Here is a 16997-nt window from a genome sequence, read left to right as displayed (position 1 = left end):
GACTGTCGGGACTGTGCGTACAGCACTACCAGGCAACAACTAGCGGTGTTGGAGCCCAGGGACAGGTGGAGGAGGAGGAGGTGGAGGAGGTAGGAGGGATTGCCACACACACAGCAGGGGAACAGCTGACGTTACTGAACCCCAATAACAGAGGAGGGACTGTTGACTGTGCGTACAGCACTACCAGGCAACAACTAGCGGTGTTGGAGCCCAGGGACAGGTGGAGGAGGAGGAGGTGGAGGAGGTAGGAGGGATTGCCACACACAGCAGGGGAACAGCTGACGTTACTGAACCCCAATAACAGAGGAGGGACTGTCGGGACTGTGCGTACAGCACTACCAGGCAACAACTAGCGGTGTTGGAGCCCAGGGACAGGTGGAGGAGGAGGAGGTGGAGGAGGTAGGAGGGATTGCCACACACACAGCAGGGGAACAGCTGACGTTACTGAACCCCAATAACAGAGGAGGGACTGTCGGGACTGTGCGTACAGCACTACCAGGCAACAACTAGCGGTGTTGGAGCCCAGGGACAGGTGGAGGAGGAGGAGGTGGAGGAGGTAGGAGGGATTGCCACACACACAGCAGGGGAACAGCTGACGTTACTGAACCCCAATAACAGAGGAGGGACTGTTGACTGTGCGTACAGCACTACCAGGCAACAACTAGCGGTGTTGGAGCCCAGGGACAGGTGGAGGAGGAGGAGGTGGAGGAGGTAGGAGGGATTGCCACACACACAGCAGGGGAACAGCTGACGTTACTGAACCCCAATAACAGAGGAGGGACTGTCGGGACTGTGCGTACAGCACTACCAGGCAACAACTAGCGGTGTTGGAGCCCAGGGACAGGTGGAGGAGGAGGAGGTGGAGGAGGTAGGAGGGATTGCCACACACACAGCAGGGGAACAGCTGACATTACTGAACCCCAATAACAGAGGAGGGACTGTTGACTGTGCGTACAGCACTACCAGGCAACAACTAGCGGTGGCTGTTGCAGGACACGTTGCCGGCTACACAGCAGGGGAACAGCTGGCGGTGCTGAACCCCACTGACACATTGGCTGGTGTTTGGCTCTGTGCAGCTAGCACATCTGGGCCCCAACTGGCGGTGTTAGAGCCCAGGGTCAGCAGGAGGAGGGGAGGGAGCAGAGTGTAGGCTGAAGCCTGCACTGGAGCATGTTGAAAGGGAACCTTTAACCCCCCCCCCCAAGGCGTTTGTAGCTGAAAGAGCCAGCTTGTGCAGCACAAAAGATGCAAAAGGAAAAGGTGGCTCTTTTCATCATGCTCCTTGCAAACACAGAACTAAACACTTATAAAATGTGTCCCCTGAAACCGTGAAACCGTCCCGGAGGTGGGACTTTCCTTCGTAATATGACGCAGCACAGCCGTCATTCCTCCCCCCCGGGCGCCGCGCCCCGGCTCCTCAGCGTAGTTTGATTCCGTCCCGGAGCCTGCGCTGTTATGTTATCCCTTGGCCAGGCACACTTAGCGCTGCCCATCTTCTGACATCATTTGGTGTCAGGCTGGCTGCGCCTGTGCAGCCGCGCTGGCCGAGAGCCCGCCTCGCAGTGTCTTCTGATTTTATCCCACTGGGGGCCTGGGATCCATGGCAATGCGCGGTGCATATCCTCGCCTCTCACTCCCCTCCCTACGGCTTCTTAAGACTGTGCGGTGTCACGGCCGTGGCATGCTATTAGGGACCAGCTGACACCGAACAGTCTGACGGAACCGTTGCCTCCTGCTGACTGGAGCCGTCTGTGATGGTGTAGACTTTTGTGGCGGGCACAGAAAACTGTGCCACAGTTGGGCCATACTGGTCTTGCCTTGGGCAGAGGCACTGCTTCTGCTCCCTCTTTGTGCAGAGCCTCCACCACTGCCTGGACGCACTGAGCTGCTTTGGAATGCACTAGCAGCACTTCTCTCAGTTGGAATGGAGAAGATGATGGAATTGACCAGTGTGTCTTGGTACTCCCGCATTTTTCGCTCCCGGTTCAATGGTGTGATGAGGCTTTCTACGTTGTCCCGGTAGCGAGGATCGAGGAGGGTGAACACCCAATAATCAGACATGTTGAGAATGTGGGCAATGCGGCGGTCGTTTCTCAGGCACTGCAGCATGTAATCCACCATGTGCTGCAGACTGCCAACTGCCCAAGAAACGCTGTCCCCTGCTGGAGGCGTGATATCTGCCCGCTCGTCATCACCCCACCCTCGCTGTACACACTGAGTACTGGACAATTCGGTAACTCCCTCCTCTGGACGGATGTCTTCCTCCTCCATTGACTCCTCCTCATCCTCCTCACAAACTGTCCCCTGCCTACGCGTTTGTGAGGAACCACGTGGCGCTGACTGTCCAGAAGATGATGGAAATGGTGAATCCTCATCCTCCACCTCTTCCACAACATCATCCCTTAGCGCTTGCAGTGATTTTTCAAGCAGGCAGATAAGGGGGACAGTCATGCTGACTAGTGCATCATCTGCACTCGCCATCCGCGTGGAATAATCAAAGGGACGCAAAACCTGGCAGACGTCATTCATAGTGGCCCACTCTGTGGTTGTGAAGTCTGTACGGCGCTGAGTGCGATTTCTTTGCGCCTGAAGCAGCTGGTACTCCATTACAGCTTGCTGCTGCTCACACAACCGCTCCAACATATGTAACGTGGAATTCCACCTGGTAGGTAGGTCACATATGATGCGATGTTCCGGCAGGCGGTGTCGGCGCTGCAGAGCCGCAATGCGCGCTTTTGCCGTGCTGGAACGCCGCAAGTGAGCACACTCTAGGCGGACCTTGTGCAGCAGTGCATCAAGATCCGGATAGTCCCTCAAAAAGCTCTGCACGACCAAATTGAGCACATGTGCCAGACATGGGATGTGAGTGAGGTTGCCGAGGCCCAGAGCTGCCACCAGATTTCGGCCATTATCACACACTACCATGCCTGGCTGGAGATTCGCTGGCACAAACCACACATCGCTCTCCTGCTTGATGGCATTCCAGAGCTCCTGCGCTGTGTGGCTACGATTCCCCCAAAAAATTAATTTCAAGACGGCCTGTTGACGTTTGGCCACGGCTGTGCTCATGTCGGTCGTAACAGGTACACGTTCATCACGGGTCCATGTGGAGGTGGACTGTGACGGCTCCTGCAGCGATGATTCTGAGGAACTGGTGTAAGAGGAGGAGTCAATGCGTACAGAATGGATTCCTGCAATCCTTGGAGTGGGCAGGACACGTCCTGTGCCACTCGCATGGTCTGTACCCGGCTCAACGACATTAACCCAATGGGCAGTGAGGGAAAGGTATCGCCCCTGTCCATGTTGACTGGTCCACGCATCGGTGGTGAGGTGGACCTTGCTACTGACGGCGTTCAGTAGCACGTGTTTTATGTGTCCCTCCACATGCTTGTGCAGGGCAGGGACGGCTTGCCTGCTGAAGTAAAAGCGGCTGGGCACATTTTACTGTGGGACTGCCAATGACATCAAGTCACGGAAGCTGTCAGTCTCCACCAGCCTGAATGACAGCATTTCCAGTGACAGAAGTTTGGCAATGCCTGCAGTCAGAGCCTGTGCTCGTGGGTGGTTTGACGAGAAAGGCCGCCTTTTCTCCCATGCCTGTACTACCGAAGGCTGTAGACTGGGCTGGGAGTGTGTGGATGACTGGGAAAGTGGTGCTGCGGGTGGAATTAGAGCGGGTCTCTGGACAACAGGGCCAGAGGTTCTTCCACGGCGATCCTGGGAGGAAGCTGAAACAGCTGCGTGTGAGCTAGAGGAAGAGGCAACACGAGCTGAAGAGGTGGTAGCTGCCGCTGTTGGTTGGCCTAGCTCTTCAGTGTGTTTTTCTAACTCCGCCGGGTGCCTGTTGCGCACATGTTTCCACATGTTGGAGGTATTGAGGTTGCTGACATTTCGACCTCTTTTGACTTTTTGATGACACACCTTGCATCTGACATAGCAAATGTCATCTGCAACTGTGTCAAAAAAGGACCAGGCACTGCAAGTCTTGGGAGCGCCCTTTTTGGCTTTTGGAAGAGACATGCTCCTAACGGGTGCCAAAGCGGAGGCTGCAGGATCCGCAGTCTTCCCCCTCCCTCTCCCTCTTTGGGCCGTACGGGGAATCTCTTCCTCAGAGCTGCTCCCACCACCTTCCTGTCCCTCACGCCAAGATGGGTCAAGGACCTCATCATCTACACTACCCTCTGCCCCCAACTGCTCCTCCTGGGTAGTCTCAGCAGCAGAGCACGCACCAGTAAGTGGCACCTGAGTGTCATCATCAGCTGATGTGGCCTGCGATGTGGTGACCGGAGCCACTGGCCCACCCGCCTCTTCAGAGGAAGAGAGAAAAAGCTGTTGGGCATCACTGCACCCTGCCTCTTCTTCCATTTCTCCAATGCTGCTTGGCTGGCCCCCTGTTTCCAAGCCAAGAGATTCAGAGAACAGAAGTAGAGACGGCTCCTGTCCTGGGCTCTCTGTCTGCCTGGGCAATTTGGCAGGTGGTGAAGAGACAGATGGCTGCTCTCCAGTGCTCTGTGTCTGAGAGGATGTGGCACTAATTGAAGTTGATGCATTAGCTGCCATCCATCCGACAACGGCTTCAATTTGTTCTTCACGCAGCAGTGGTGTACGGCGCTCTGACACAAAGCTGCGCATGAATGACTGTTGCCTGGTGAAAGTGGGTGCTGATGAGTCACCGGTGCCCGCAGCAGGCACAGAATCCCCACGTCCCCTCCCTGCTCCGCGCCCACGCCCACGCCCACGTGCCTTACTCACTGCCTTCTTCATCTTGGTTGACTGATAAAGATAAGCAGAAAAGTACTAACGGCTTTGTGTGCTTATTCCTGAGCAACTCCTCCTAACAGGTATAAGAAACACTAATTTTCTAAAGTGTGGACTAGACTTTAATATGAGCTAATGTGGCCTACACAAATGTAAAGTGGTGTAACTGGTGTGTTTGGTGAACTTTATTATTTATTTATTTTTGGGGGGCTGAACTGACAACGGATAGAGCTGCAGTCACACGGAGACCGTGCAGACAGACGTAAACGGCGCTGCAAGGCCCAAAAACCCTCCTCTACGTTATCCTATGTAGTGTTTTTCCACAAGTTAGCTGGAGACGGGTGGAAAGACACTAATAGGAATTTTTGGAAAAAATGTGCAGCAGCCTGCACTACTTAAAACAAAATGAAAATTGATTTTGCGGTATGACGCAGTGAACAACCCTGAGCTGGAGACAACCAGGCTATGGCTGCTCACACACTACAGGGCGAGCTGCAGTCACACGGAGACCGTGCAGACAGACGTAAACAGCGCTGCAAGGCCCAAAAACCCTCCTCTACGTTATCCTATGTAGTGTTTTTCCACAAATTAGCTGGAGACGGGTGGAAAGACACTAATAGGAATTTTTGGAAAAAATGTGCAGCAGCCTGCACTACTTAAAACAAAATGAAAATTGATTTGGCGGTATGACGCAGTGAACAACCCTGAGCTGGAGACAACCAGGCTATGGCTGCTCACAGACTACAGGGTGAGCTGCAGTCACACGGAGACCGTGCAGACAGCTGTAAACGGCGCTGCAAGGCCCAAAAACCCTCCTCTACGTTATCCTATGTAGTGTTTTTCCACAAATTAGCTGGAGACGGGTGGAAAGACACTAATAGGAATTTTTGGAAAAAATGTGCAGCAGCCTGCACTACTTAAAACAAAATGAAAATTGATTTGGCGGTATGACGCAGTGAACAACCCTGAGCTGGAGACAACCAGGCTACGGCTGCTCACAGACTACAGGGCGAGCTGCAGTCACACGGAGACCGTGCAGACAGCCGTAAACGGCGCTGCAAGGCCCAAAAACCCTCCTCTACGTTATCCTATGTAGTGTTTTTCCACAAATTAGCTGGAGATGGGTGGAAAGACACTAATAGGATTTTTTTGAATAAATTAGCAGCAGACTACACTACTTGAAAAAAAAAAAAAAAAAGAACAGTATGAGGCAATGAACCACCCTCCCTGAACTGAATACAACCAGCTATGGATGGCCTATGTGGCTGCACTCAGACTAGAGAGTGGGCTGCACTCACACACACACACACACAGACCTTGCAGATCGCTGTGAAAACAGCGCTACAAGGCAAAAGCAAGGTGAATAGTAGGTGAACACAGCGGTTGCTAAATTAGCCTTTGGAAAGCACAAAGAAGCAAATCGCTATCTCTAAACTGTCCCTCAGTCAGCAAACAGCGTCCTGTCACTAACTGAATTCACAGCAGAGTGATCGCAAAATGGCGCCAGCGACTTTTAAACTGCATCATGACATCATTTCAGCAGCCAATCACAGCCATGCCAGTAGTTTCATGCCCTCCATGCTGAACAGGATGTGCCCACACTTGAAATCATTCTCATTGGCTGAATTTGTGCATTTTGAATCTGGGAACTTCTGATTCCGGTATCCGATACGCGGCAAGTATCGGAATCCCGGTATCGGAATTCCGATACCGCAAGTATCGGCCGATACCCGATACTTGCGGTATCGGAATGCTCAACACTAGTCACTATTCATGTCACTGAGCATGCTCACTACACAACATGATCACTACAAAGCATACACACAACACCCTTTAATTGAAGTCAATAGGAAAGACTGCTCTCACAGTAACTGAGGCAAGATGGCTGCTTCCATAATCATGTGAGGAATCCCAAATATAAAAATAGAAGATCATAATAAGAAAAAGTAAAATACTTAAAAGAAGTCTATTACCCCCAAAAAATGCAATTTAAACAAGCTCTACAGTGATATAGCCCATATGAAAATCAATTTAACACTGTACCTGTTACTAGTACTTGAGAAAATAACTTTTAATTTTGCACACCCTTGACATGGTTAAGAGCTTGTTGCAGCTATATGCCCCCTCATTTTGCATTTGTGACTTAATTTGCCTTTTGCCTTTAATTGCTGGAATTTGCTAGAATTTGTTATGATGCAGTAGTCTTATAGTCTCCGATTCAAGGATTTTATACTTCTTACCATATATGTTCTCAATAGCCAGCCACAACATGTTCTGGGTACATGTGAAATAAAGGCCAGCATGACACGGGGTAACGGGGGGGAGGCTACATGAAATACAGTGAGTTACATCTGTTGTAAATGGTATAAAATGCTGCCTTTTGCTTAATTAGATCAGATAAAGTGATTTTGCTCACAACATGTGTGCATTTTCCTTTTTCTCCAAGCGCACTTGTCAATGAAGGGCGTAACCTCCTGATTTGGCCTCACTGTTGATCTGGCATGTCTGACATTGGGTCAGAACGCAAACAGCTACGACACAACTGACAGATGTTCATGTGGCAAGGCTCATTTAAAAGTCACTATTGACATTTAGGATTGCTACTTCCAGTTGGTGGCACTAGAGTTCAAGTCCTCTTCCTCTCTAAAGAGGCAATTTCCATGTTTAACTTCCCAGAGGAGCATTGCATGGTCTATAAGTCTCCTTACATCAGCATGTCAGGCCTTTTACTCTCCACAAGGAAGGAAAGATGCTATCCCTTAGATCTCACATATTCTTTAGTCAGTCACAACAGCATGACTGTGGCAATACCTTACATATGACATAGCAGTGCAATGAGTAGCCTATTGTTGTTATATGAAGAATTCTTCAAATGGCTAGAAAACACAAGATCCGAATTGTTATTTTACCTGTGCCCAGATCGAACTCATGAGCTCAAAAGTTTCATAAAAAATATCCAGCATTCTATGGAACCGAGCATCATCATACTGGAAGCGCCTCCCAAACACTACCGAGCAGATGACATTGGAAACAGCTTTGGTGATGATTATTGCCGCATCGAACTCACGACCTGAAGAAAAATTTAATATTAAAAAAAATTGGGAAAGTGGTATGCACATGACCTCTCTTCTAGATGGTGTCTCCAGAAGAAGAAAGGGTATACACTAACACTCCATCAAAAGCCTTTCAGGCATTTAACCAGCTCCTTGATTTGCACTGATGAAGGGCAAAACTCCAGGAACAACTGTCTGAATATGGTTGACTCCTACTTCTTGTGAAGATTCTGGTTTGGATTATATCCTTAGTCATGTGGCAAAGTTTCTGATTTATATTGTAGCTTCCTGTAATAGAAGTATTAGAGAACCAGCTTTTTTTTTACTTGGGGGGGGACTAATTTAAATTCCCAGAGGAGCATTGTATGGCCTTTAAGTCTTCTTACTCAGAGGTGTCAGGCATGTCTCTTTTCACAAGGAGAAACGTTACCCTTTAGAACCCAGATGCTCTTTAAGGATTGTTACTTCCAGTAAATGGTGCTAGAGTTTTAGTTCTGTTCCTCTGTGAAGAGGCAATTTTCATATTTATTTTCCCAGAGGAGCCTATGCTTGGTATATGATGAATTCTTCGAGAGGCTAGAAAACACCTGTTTCCTAGATTGTGTTGCCTGGTCTATAAATGGCTGCTGGTGTCCAAATGGAGTATCTATTCCCAATAACATAGTATAGTAACCAATAATATATAATTTACCTTTGTATGATGTTAGTTCCTCTACTAAGACGCTGCATTCTTCCTTAATCCTGTCCTCAATAGTCCGCTTTCCCACTCCAAAATTTCTCAGTGTCGTGAGGGTAAACCGCTTAAGCTGACGCCACCGATGTCCTTCACTTGTAATTAAACCTAAAAACAATAATGGTGTCACTATTTGCCTGATTTCTCAAGCATATATGATGCTGGTGTATTTGCAGATTTGGCAACAATCCTAATTTTCCAAAACATTAGGCCATTTCTCAGGACTAAAAGGGGACCAGTTTGAGCAAATGTCTCATTAAGGTTGGTGTAAGTCTATGTCTGAACCTAAACAGACATTTTTACCAACGGTAATGCTGTTTGCTCTTTTTCATGCTGCACCCCAGATTACTAAAGCTCACCAATGGTATTAATAGCTATAGAGTCTTGCATTAATGAGAAAACTTCGGGCTGATATGTACAGTCTCAGCACTAGGGGTGTAAAAGGTATTTTCACTCAAGACATACAAAAAGAAAAGTTAGAATGATTGTCAAAGTTCATTTTTCACATTTGTTTCCTGTCGGAAATATTGGTAATTTTCTTTGTTAAGATTATGGTGACTATATTATTAACAGTAATAAAAAGAAGTGTACCCATATTTGTTTTTTTGATTTGGTTTTCAGAATCAAATTGTATCTGAGAAGATAATTAACATCAATATAACTATACTTGGTGTTACTTTTAACAACCTGAGAAGAAATACGTCAATATCTCTATAAGTAGCTAAAGCATGATAACCAGACTCTAGACACTGCTCCAACTTTCGATTTACTAGTACATAGTCTATTTTAATTTTTGGACAGAAATTCCCTATAATGCAAATTATTTTTGTCTGCAGTAATCAGCTTCTTTTGAAAAAAGTGTGGAAAAGTAACTACAAGTATATAACAATTATACGTAGCATTGTTTTGGCAGTGGATGATATTTTTATAGTATATCACTATAGGCCGATACTCTATTCTACCCGAATTGCTCTTGGAGGAGGTGACTTTGGCAATTACACTGAACCTTTGCTTTAAGTTCAGTTGGCTTACCAGCATGGACAACAGGATTGTTCAGGAGTTGACCTTCGAACTTCATTAATGATCCATATATTCTGATTGCAATTCAATGGAGCTTATACACACTCAATAAAAGTCAACTGAAATAGGCATTTTCAACCATAATGAAAAATCAGTGGCTTTCTCAGTTGAATGAACGATCGCTCATTTGCACCGATGACCGACTGACTAACGTTGACTGTTTGGGAAAGAAAAACCAGTAAGACATTTTGGATATTTTGTGGTTGATGATGGCATCATCGAGAAAAATCTATTCTTGGTTAATGTAATCTCAAATGTATTTTAGGCTGCGGGCAAACTATTGTTTTTGCGACAAACAAATGATCATTCATTGACCTATTTTCATGCAATGTGTAAGGATGTGTAAAGGTGCTGAGAGTTCCCATCTCAAATATGCTGAGACTATTCCTATCCATTTTTCTTTGATTATACATTTATTGGGTTTATTGTATAAAAGGGATTCTTTCACCATTTTCTTGCTATGTAATCTAAGAGGAGCATAATCCAGATCTGTTAGTTCTCTGAATGTTGAGCTGTGTATAACTCCGCCCACACCACTGATTGGAAGCTTTCAGTGTATACTGCTCATGGACAGAGATGGGGGAGGAGTTACACATAGCAGAAGGACTACATAGCACGTGTCAAATAGTCCTCTACTGATAATCAACTGCTGATAAACCACTGATTTTATTGAAACTACAACAAGCAGCCCAGTAAGTGAAACATTGCTGGAAAAAGGGTCTCTGTCCCTATATTATGATGTTCTCAAATTAAATAGCAAATACCTTTTGACAGATTCCTTTTAATATTGTTATTGGTCACATGATTCTCTGGTCCAGGTCCGAACGTTATTATAAAGCCCCTGAGAACCAGATGCTTTATAGCTCGGTCATGCCATGCTCAATGTGATGCTGCCTGAGGACTCATGGGCATTTATATATTTATACATTGACCTTTGGCAAGAGTTTATAAAAGGAGCTGCTTTCTCTCTGAAGGAGAGCATAGAGGTCATCCTCCATTGCCTACATGGACCTCAGCAGTAATGTAGTCCCTAGTGAAAAAATAGGGAGATTGTAGGAAGTTGACTGAGCTGTAAATGTATGATGCTCATAATGCCCCACTAGAAGAACTGTCCGGACTGCCATCTTTGTTAAGAGACACTTGTTTTATTTTGATATGGGTTGGTTGGCTGACACTTCTGAAAGCCACTTTACTAAAGTTTCAATTTTACCCTGAAGTTTACTGTGTTGCCGCATTTATCTGTGCTTTCTTGTTTGGAACTCTATCCAAATGTGAACATTTTTGAGGAGTTGGGCTGTAATCTTAATTTTTTCTAATAATTCCATCACACTGCCATCATTATTATTTCTGGCACAGTGAACTCATTCAGGGCCAGCTGGAACATATCAGATTTGGACTTTCCGTTAGTTCTCCCATCCGCATAATTACAACAAACAGAGACTTTGAGCCATATGTTATCGTACCGGTAATGTTCATTATTCCACCTGTAGAGTGCAAAATTAATTATGCCTTCAAAGAATCCAGTTAGAAGTTTTATAAGATTGCTCTGAAGGGCATTGGCATCAAATTGCACCCATTCATAGTACCAAGTAGAGTGATCTTATAGACAGACAGTACCCCATTAATGTATGCATTAAAGTGGTCCACTAAAAGTTTCACCGTAAATGTTGCCCTTATCATTAGAGTCATCAACATGATCTTCCTGGAAGCTCCGCAGCAATACAAATATCATTGAAACAGTTTCATTAACCCCCTCCTACCGTTTTTGCACTTACAGGTGCTTCTCCCAAAATTAGAATATCATCAAAAAGTTAATTTATTTCTGTTCTTCAATACAAAAAGAGAAACTCATACATTATCTACTATATAATTGTCTAAGGGGTACTTCCTTCTGTCTGTCACAGATATTCATTGGTCGCGGCCTCTTTCTGTCATGGAATCCAAGATGCTGATTGGTCGTGGAAAAACGCCCACGACCATTGCCACGACTAGGATTGAGTGAAACGGATCGGACAAATTCAAAAATCGCCGACTTTCGGCAAAGTCGGGTTTTGTGAAACCCGACCCGATCCCACTGTGGAATCGGCCATTTGGTCAGCGATCTTCGCGCCAAAGTCGCGTTTCGTATGACGCGTTCAGTGCCATTTTTCAGCCAATGAAGGAGGACACAGAGTGTGGGCAGCGTGATGACATAGCTCTCGGTCCCCACCATCTTAGAGAAGGGCATGACAGTGATTGGCTTGCTTTCTGCGGCGTCACAGGGGCTATAAAGGGACATGCACGCCGACCGCCATCTTACTTCTGCCGATCGTAGCATAGGGAGAGATTGCTGCAGCTTCATCAGAAGAAGGGACATAGTTAGGGAGGGAAGATTAACCCCCAAACCGCTTGTGCTGTAGCGATTTCAACTGTCCAACACCACCTTTTGTTTGCAGGGACAGTGGAGGCTAGATTTTTGTGCATCAGCTCTGTAGCTTATTAGGCTGCCTTATAAGGCTCCCTGATAGCTGCATTGCTGTTTGCACACTGCTGTGCAAACCAACTGCTTTTTTAAAAGCAAAAATCGTGTTGCTCCTTTCTGCAGTTATCTTGTTTATTTGTCCACACATTTGTGTGCAGCAGTCCTTTTTGTTGCTGCCATACTTGTCCTGAGATCATTGTAGGGAGAATGAAATTGTATTTCAGTCCTTGGATTTTTTCAGATATCTTCCAGCCACTTGCTGCCACTTACCTTGTGTTGTGTTACACACTGGGCCTGAGTTGTGGTGCTGTCTCCCCCCAAAAAAAGTGAGGTTGAAATTCTCACAAAGTGGATATACCTCAGTCCTCTTTGTTTGTGGTGTATCAGCCAGCCACTTGCTGCCACTCACATTGCGTTGTAAAATGCACTGGGCCTGAGTTTGGGTTCTGTGTCCAAAAAAAAAAAGTGAGATTGAAATTCTCACAAAGTTAATATACCTCAGTCTTCTTAGTTTGTGGTGTATCAGCCAGCCACTTGCTGCCACTCACATTGCGTTGTAAAATACACTGGGCCTGAGTTTGGGTTCTGTGTCCCAAAAAAAAGTGAGATTGAAATTCTCACAAAGTGGATATACCTCAGCCCTCTTAGTTTGTGGTGTATCAGCCAGCCACTTGCTGCCACTCACATTGCGTTGTAAAATACACTGGGCCTGAGTTTGGGTTCTGTGTCCCAAAAAAAAATGAGATTGAAATTCTCACAAAGTGGATATACCTCAGTCCTCTTAGTTTGTGGTGTATTAGCCAGCCACTTGCTGCCACTCACATTGCGTTGTGTTACACACTGGGCCTGAGTTGTGGTGCTGTCTTCCCCCCAAAAAAGGGAGATTCAAATTGTCACACACTGGATATACTTCAGTTCTGTTAGTTTGTCGTATATCTGCCAGCCACGTTCTGCCACTTACATTGTGTAGTGTAATACACTGGGCCTGAGCTTTGCTGCAGTCTCCCCCCCAAAAAAGGGAGATTTAAATTCTCAACAAGTTTAGATACACCTTCTACCTTGTTTTACAGTACCATATAACAGTTGTTATTTTGGTTACATTTTCCCCAAAAATGAGGAAGTTTGGTGGTCGTTGCCAGGTGGTAGTGGCAAAAGCACAATAGCACCTAAGGCTGGAGGTGTTGAGCCAGCGTCATCTTCTGGCTACACAAGGGCTCGAAGGCTCGCTTATCTGGGAGTAGGAAAACCGCTTTTAATGCCGGAGCAGCAGGAACAAGTTTTGGCTTTCCTTGCGGACTCAGCCTCTAGCTCTTTCGCCTCTTCTGCAGAAAGTTCCACATTTAAAAGCAGCGAGTCGTAAGTGGATGCTCCCGGTCAGGAACAAGTCACTTCCTTGTGTCCTTTACCCAAACCAAAAGTGAAGGATGAGGCAGGCGACACTACAGGTTACTCCATGGAGCTCTTTACACATACCGTGCCTGGGTTAAAAAGGGAAATTGTTAACAGCCCATTTCAAAATGAATTGGACATGGAGTGCATTGATGCACAGCCACAGCTAGATTATTATGCTGTTCCATTGACTCAGATCACTACATTGCCCTCGCAGTGTACTGAGCCAGAATCTGACCCTGATGAGACTATGGTGCCCCGTCCCGAACGCTATAGCACCTTACACGGTGACACAGAGAAAGGTGCACATAACATTGAAGAGGAGGTGATAGATGACCCAGTTGTTGACCCAGATTGGCAGCCATTGGGGGAAGAGGGTGGCGCTGCCAGTAGCTCAGAAGCGGAGGAGGGTTATCCACAGCAGCACCAATCTACATCGCAACAGCTGTCATCTGGCAGGCCCGTATCAGGCAAAAAACGTTTGACAAAACCAGTTTAGCTAGATTATTATGCTGTTCCATTGACTCAGATCACTACATTGCCCTCGCAGTGTACTGAGCCAGAATCTGACCCTGATGAGACTATGGTGCCCCGTCCCGAACGCTATAGCACCTTACACGGTGACACAGAGAAAGGTGCACATGACATTGAGGAGGAGGAGGTGATAGATGACCCAGTTGTTGACCCAGATTGGCAGCCATTGGGGGAAGAGGGTGCCGCTGCCATTAGCTCAGAAGCGGAGGAGGATAATCTGCAGCAGCCATCTACATCGCAACAGCTTTCATCTGGCAGGCCCGTATCAGGCCAAAAACATTTGTCAACCAAAAAAACAGTTTAAGGACAGCTTGGCCATCCAGTGAAAGTAGCACAGGGTGCAATATCTGAAAAGGTATTCCATAGTAGGAATAGTGGAGTGTGGCAATTTTTTAACCAAGACACGAATGATCAGTGCAAAGTTATCTGTAGGAAATGCTCAAAGACCTTAAGCAGAGGGAAGAATCCCCAAAATTTAAATACAACTTGCATGCGTAGACATTTAACCAGCATGCACTTGCAAGCCTGGACTAACTACCAAACGTCCCGTACCATTGGTGCACCTGCTCAGAATGAAGGTAGTCAGCAACGCTACATTGCTTCCCTCACTGTAAGCCCACTGGTTAGGACACCACCAGCAGCAAATGTGGAGGTATTGTCGCAAGGCCAAAGCAGTCAGGGAATCACAAGGTTTTTGGTAGGAAACACTGTATTTAGGTCAACATCAAGAATACCATCACCAACCCTCTCTTAATCCACCAAGTCCACCACCACCACCACCACCGCTTTTTCCACCATATGCAGCTCTCCAGTCCAGCTCACCCTACAAGAGACTCTCATTAGGAAAAGAAAGTACTCATCCTCTCATTCGCGTACACAGGGTTTGAATGCCACATTGCAAGACTAATCTCGTTATAGATGATGCCCTACCTGTTGGTTGAAAGCGAAGCTTTCAAAGACCTGATGGCCTACGCATTACCACGCTATGATCTACCCAGTCGACACTTCTTTGCGAGAAAAGCCATCCCAGCCCTCCACCAGCATGTCAAAGACTGCATTGTCCATGCACTGAGGCAATCAGTAAGTAGAAAGGTGCACCTCACAACAGATGCATGGACCAGTAGGCATGGCCAGGGACGTTATGTGTCCATCACGGCACACTGGGTTAATGTGGTGGATGCAGGGTCCACAGGGGACAGCCATAGTGGGACAGTTCTGCCTTGCCCACAGTCTAGGAAACAGTTGGCTGTAGGCGTTCGCCACCCCTCCTCCTCCTCCTCAAAAAGCGAAAGCTCGTATACAGAGCGCAGTCGCACGACCACTCCATCTGCAGCTGCCAGTGTTGCACACGAGGTGTTCCATTATGGAACAGCTAGTGTTAAGCCTCAGCAGGCTGTGTTGGAAATGAAGTGTTTGGGTGACAACAGAAACACCGCAGAAGTACTGGCCGAGTACTTGCAGCAAGAAACTCAGTCATGGCTGGGCAGTGTACATCTTGAGGCAGGCAAGGTAGTCAGTGATAACGGAAGGAATTTTATGGCTGCCATAGCCCTTTCAGAACTGAAACACATTCCTTGCCTGGCTCACACCTTGAACCGGGTGGTGCAGTGCTTTCTTAAAAATTATCCAGGATTACCAGCCCTGCTCCTGAAGGTGCGAAAACTTTGCTCGCACATCCGTCGGTCGCCCGTACACTCCAGCCGTAAGCTGAACCATCAGCGATCACTGAATCTTCCCCAACACCACCTAATAATCGACGATGCAACAAGGTGGAACTCCACACTGCACATGCTTCAGAGGCTGTGCGAACAGAGGCGTGCTGTAATGTATTTGTGGGAGGATACACATACACGGGCAGGCACTTGGATGGCAGACATGGAGTTGTCAGGTGTTCAGTGGTCGAAACTACAAGACCTCTGTCAAGTCCTTCAGTGTTTTGAGGAACGCACATGGCTGGTAAGTGCAGACGACGCCATCATAAGCATGAGCATCCCACTAATGCGTCTGCTGATGCAAAGTTTGACGCACATTAAGGAGCAGGCGTCTGCAGCCGAGGAGGAGGGAAGCCTTGATGACAGTCAGCCATTGTCTGCTCAGGGAACTCTCCTGGATGAGGTGGTGGACGAAAAGGAGGAGGAGGAGGATGATGGGGATGAATATTTATGGGAGGAGGATGCTTCTCAGGGGGCAATAGAAACTGGTGGCGTTGCAAGGTCAGATACAGGGTTTTTGCAGGAGACAAGTGATGTTGATTTGCAACTGCTCCTCAACCCAGCACAAGCAGTGAATTGACACCTGGAACATTGGCCCACATGGCTGAGTATGCCTTGCATATCCTAAAAAGGGACCTCCGTATTATCAAATTGATGACCGATGACGATTACTGGTTGGCCTGCCTCCTGGATCCATGATATAAAGGAAAATTACAAAATATCATGCCACATGAGAACCTTGAGCAAATATTGGCTACCAAACAAGCAACTCTTGTAGACCGTTTGGTTCAGGCATTCCTAGCACATAGCGGCGGTGATTGTTCTCACACGAGCTGTAGAGGGCAACATGGCAGAGGTGTTAGAGGTGCACAAATCAGAAGTGGCGTTGGACAGAGGGGTTTTATGACCAGGTTGTGGAGTGATTTCGCAATGACCGCAGACATGACAGGTACTGCTGCATTGATTCAAAGTGACAGGAGACTGCATTTGTCCAGTATGGTTACGAACTATTTTTCCTCCCTTATCGATGTTCTCCCTCACAGGTCATTCCCCTTTGACCCTGCTGAAAGTCAGGTTCCCCTTCCCACATACTATACCACCTTACACGGGGACAAAGAGGAAGGTGCAGATGAAAGTTCAGGTTCCTTCATCAGGTGGGGGGCATACTCGTTGGCGACGTCACTGGCACAGGGCCCCTTATAGTACGCAAAAGTGTCTCTGCCGGTGGGAGGTGCCACCGTTGTCAAACACACCGCCGTACTTTGAGGGGCCCTGTG

The 16997-nt window shown here is 47.2% G+C and overlaps 1 protein-coding gene across 1 annotated transcript in view; it reads right to left on the bottom strand.

The window, feature by feature from the left end:
• Positions 1–16997, bottom strand: part of LOC143809415 (cytochrome P450 2G1-like) — a 60145-nt gene that overhangs the window by 29236 nt on the left and 13912 nt on the right. Inside the window, exons 3-4 of the mRNA XM_077292483.1 lie at positions 8503–8652; positions 7668–7828 (exon numbers count right to left, since the gene is read on the bottom strand). Coding sequence (XP_077148598.1) covers positions 7668–7828; positions 8503–8652 — 311 coding nt within the window. The remainder of the gene's footprint in view (positions 1–7667; positions 7829–8502; positions 8653–16997) is intronic.

Source organism: Ranitomeya variabilis, chromosome 2 (genome assembly GCF_051348905.1).
Source record: "Ranitomeya variabilis isolate aRanVar5 chromosome 2, aRanVar5.hap1, whole genome shotgun sequence".
Classification (NCBI taxonomy): Eukaryota; Metazoa; Chordata; class Amphibia; order Anura; family Dendrobatidae; genus Ranitomeya; species Ranitomeya variabilis.
This window is presented reverse-complemented; position numbering and strand designations above follow the sequence as displayed.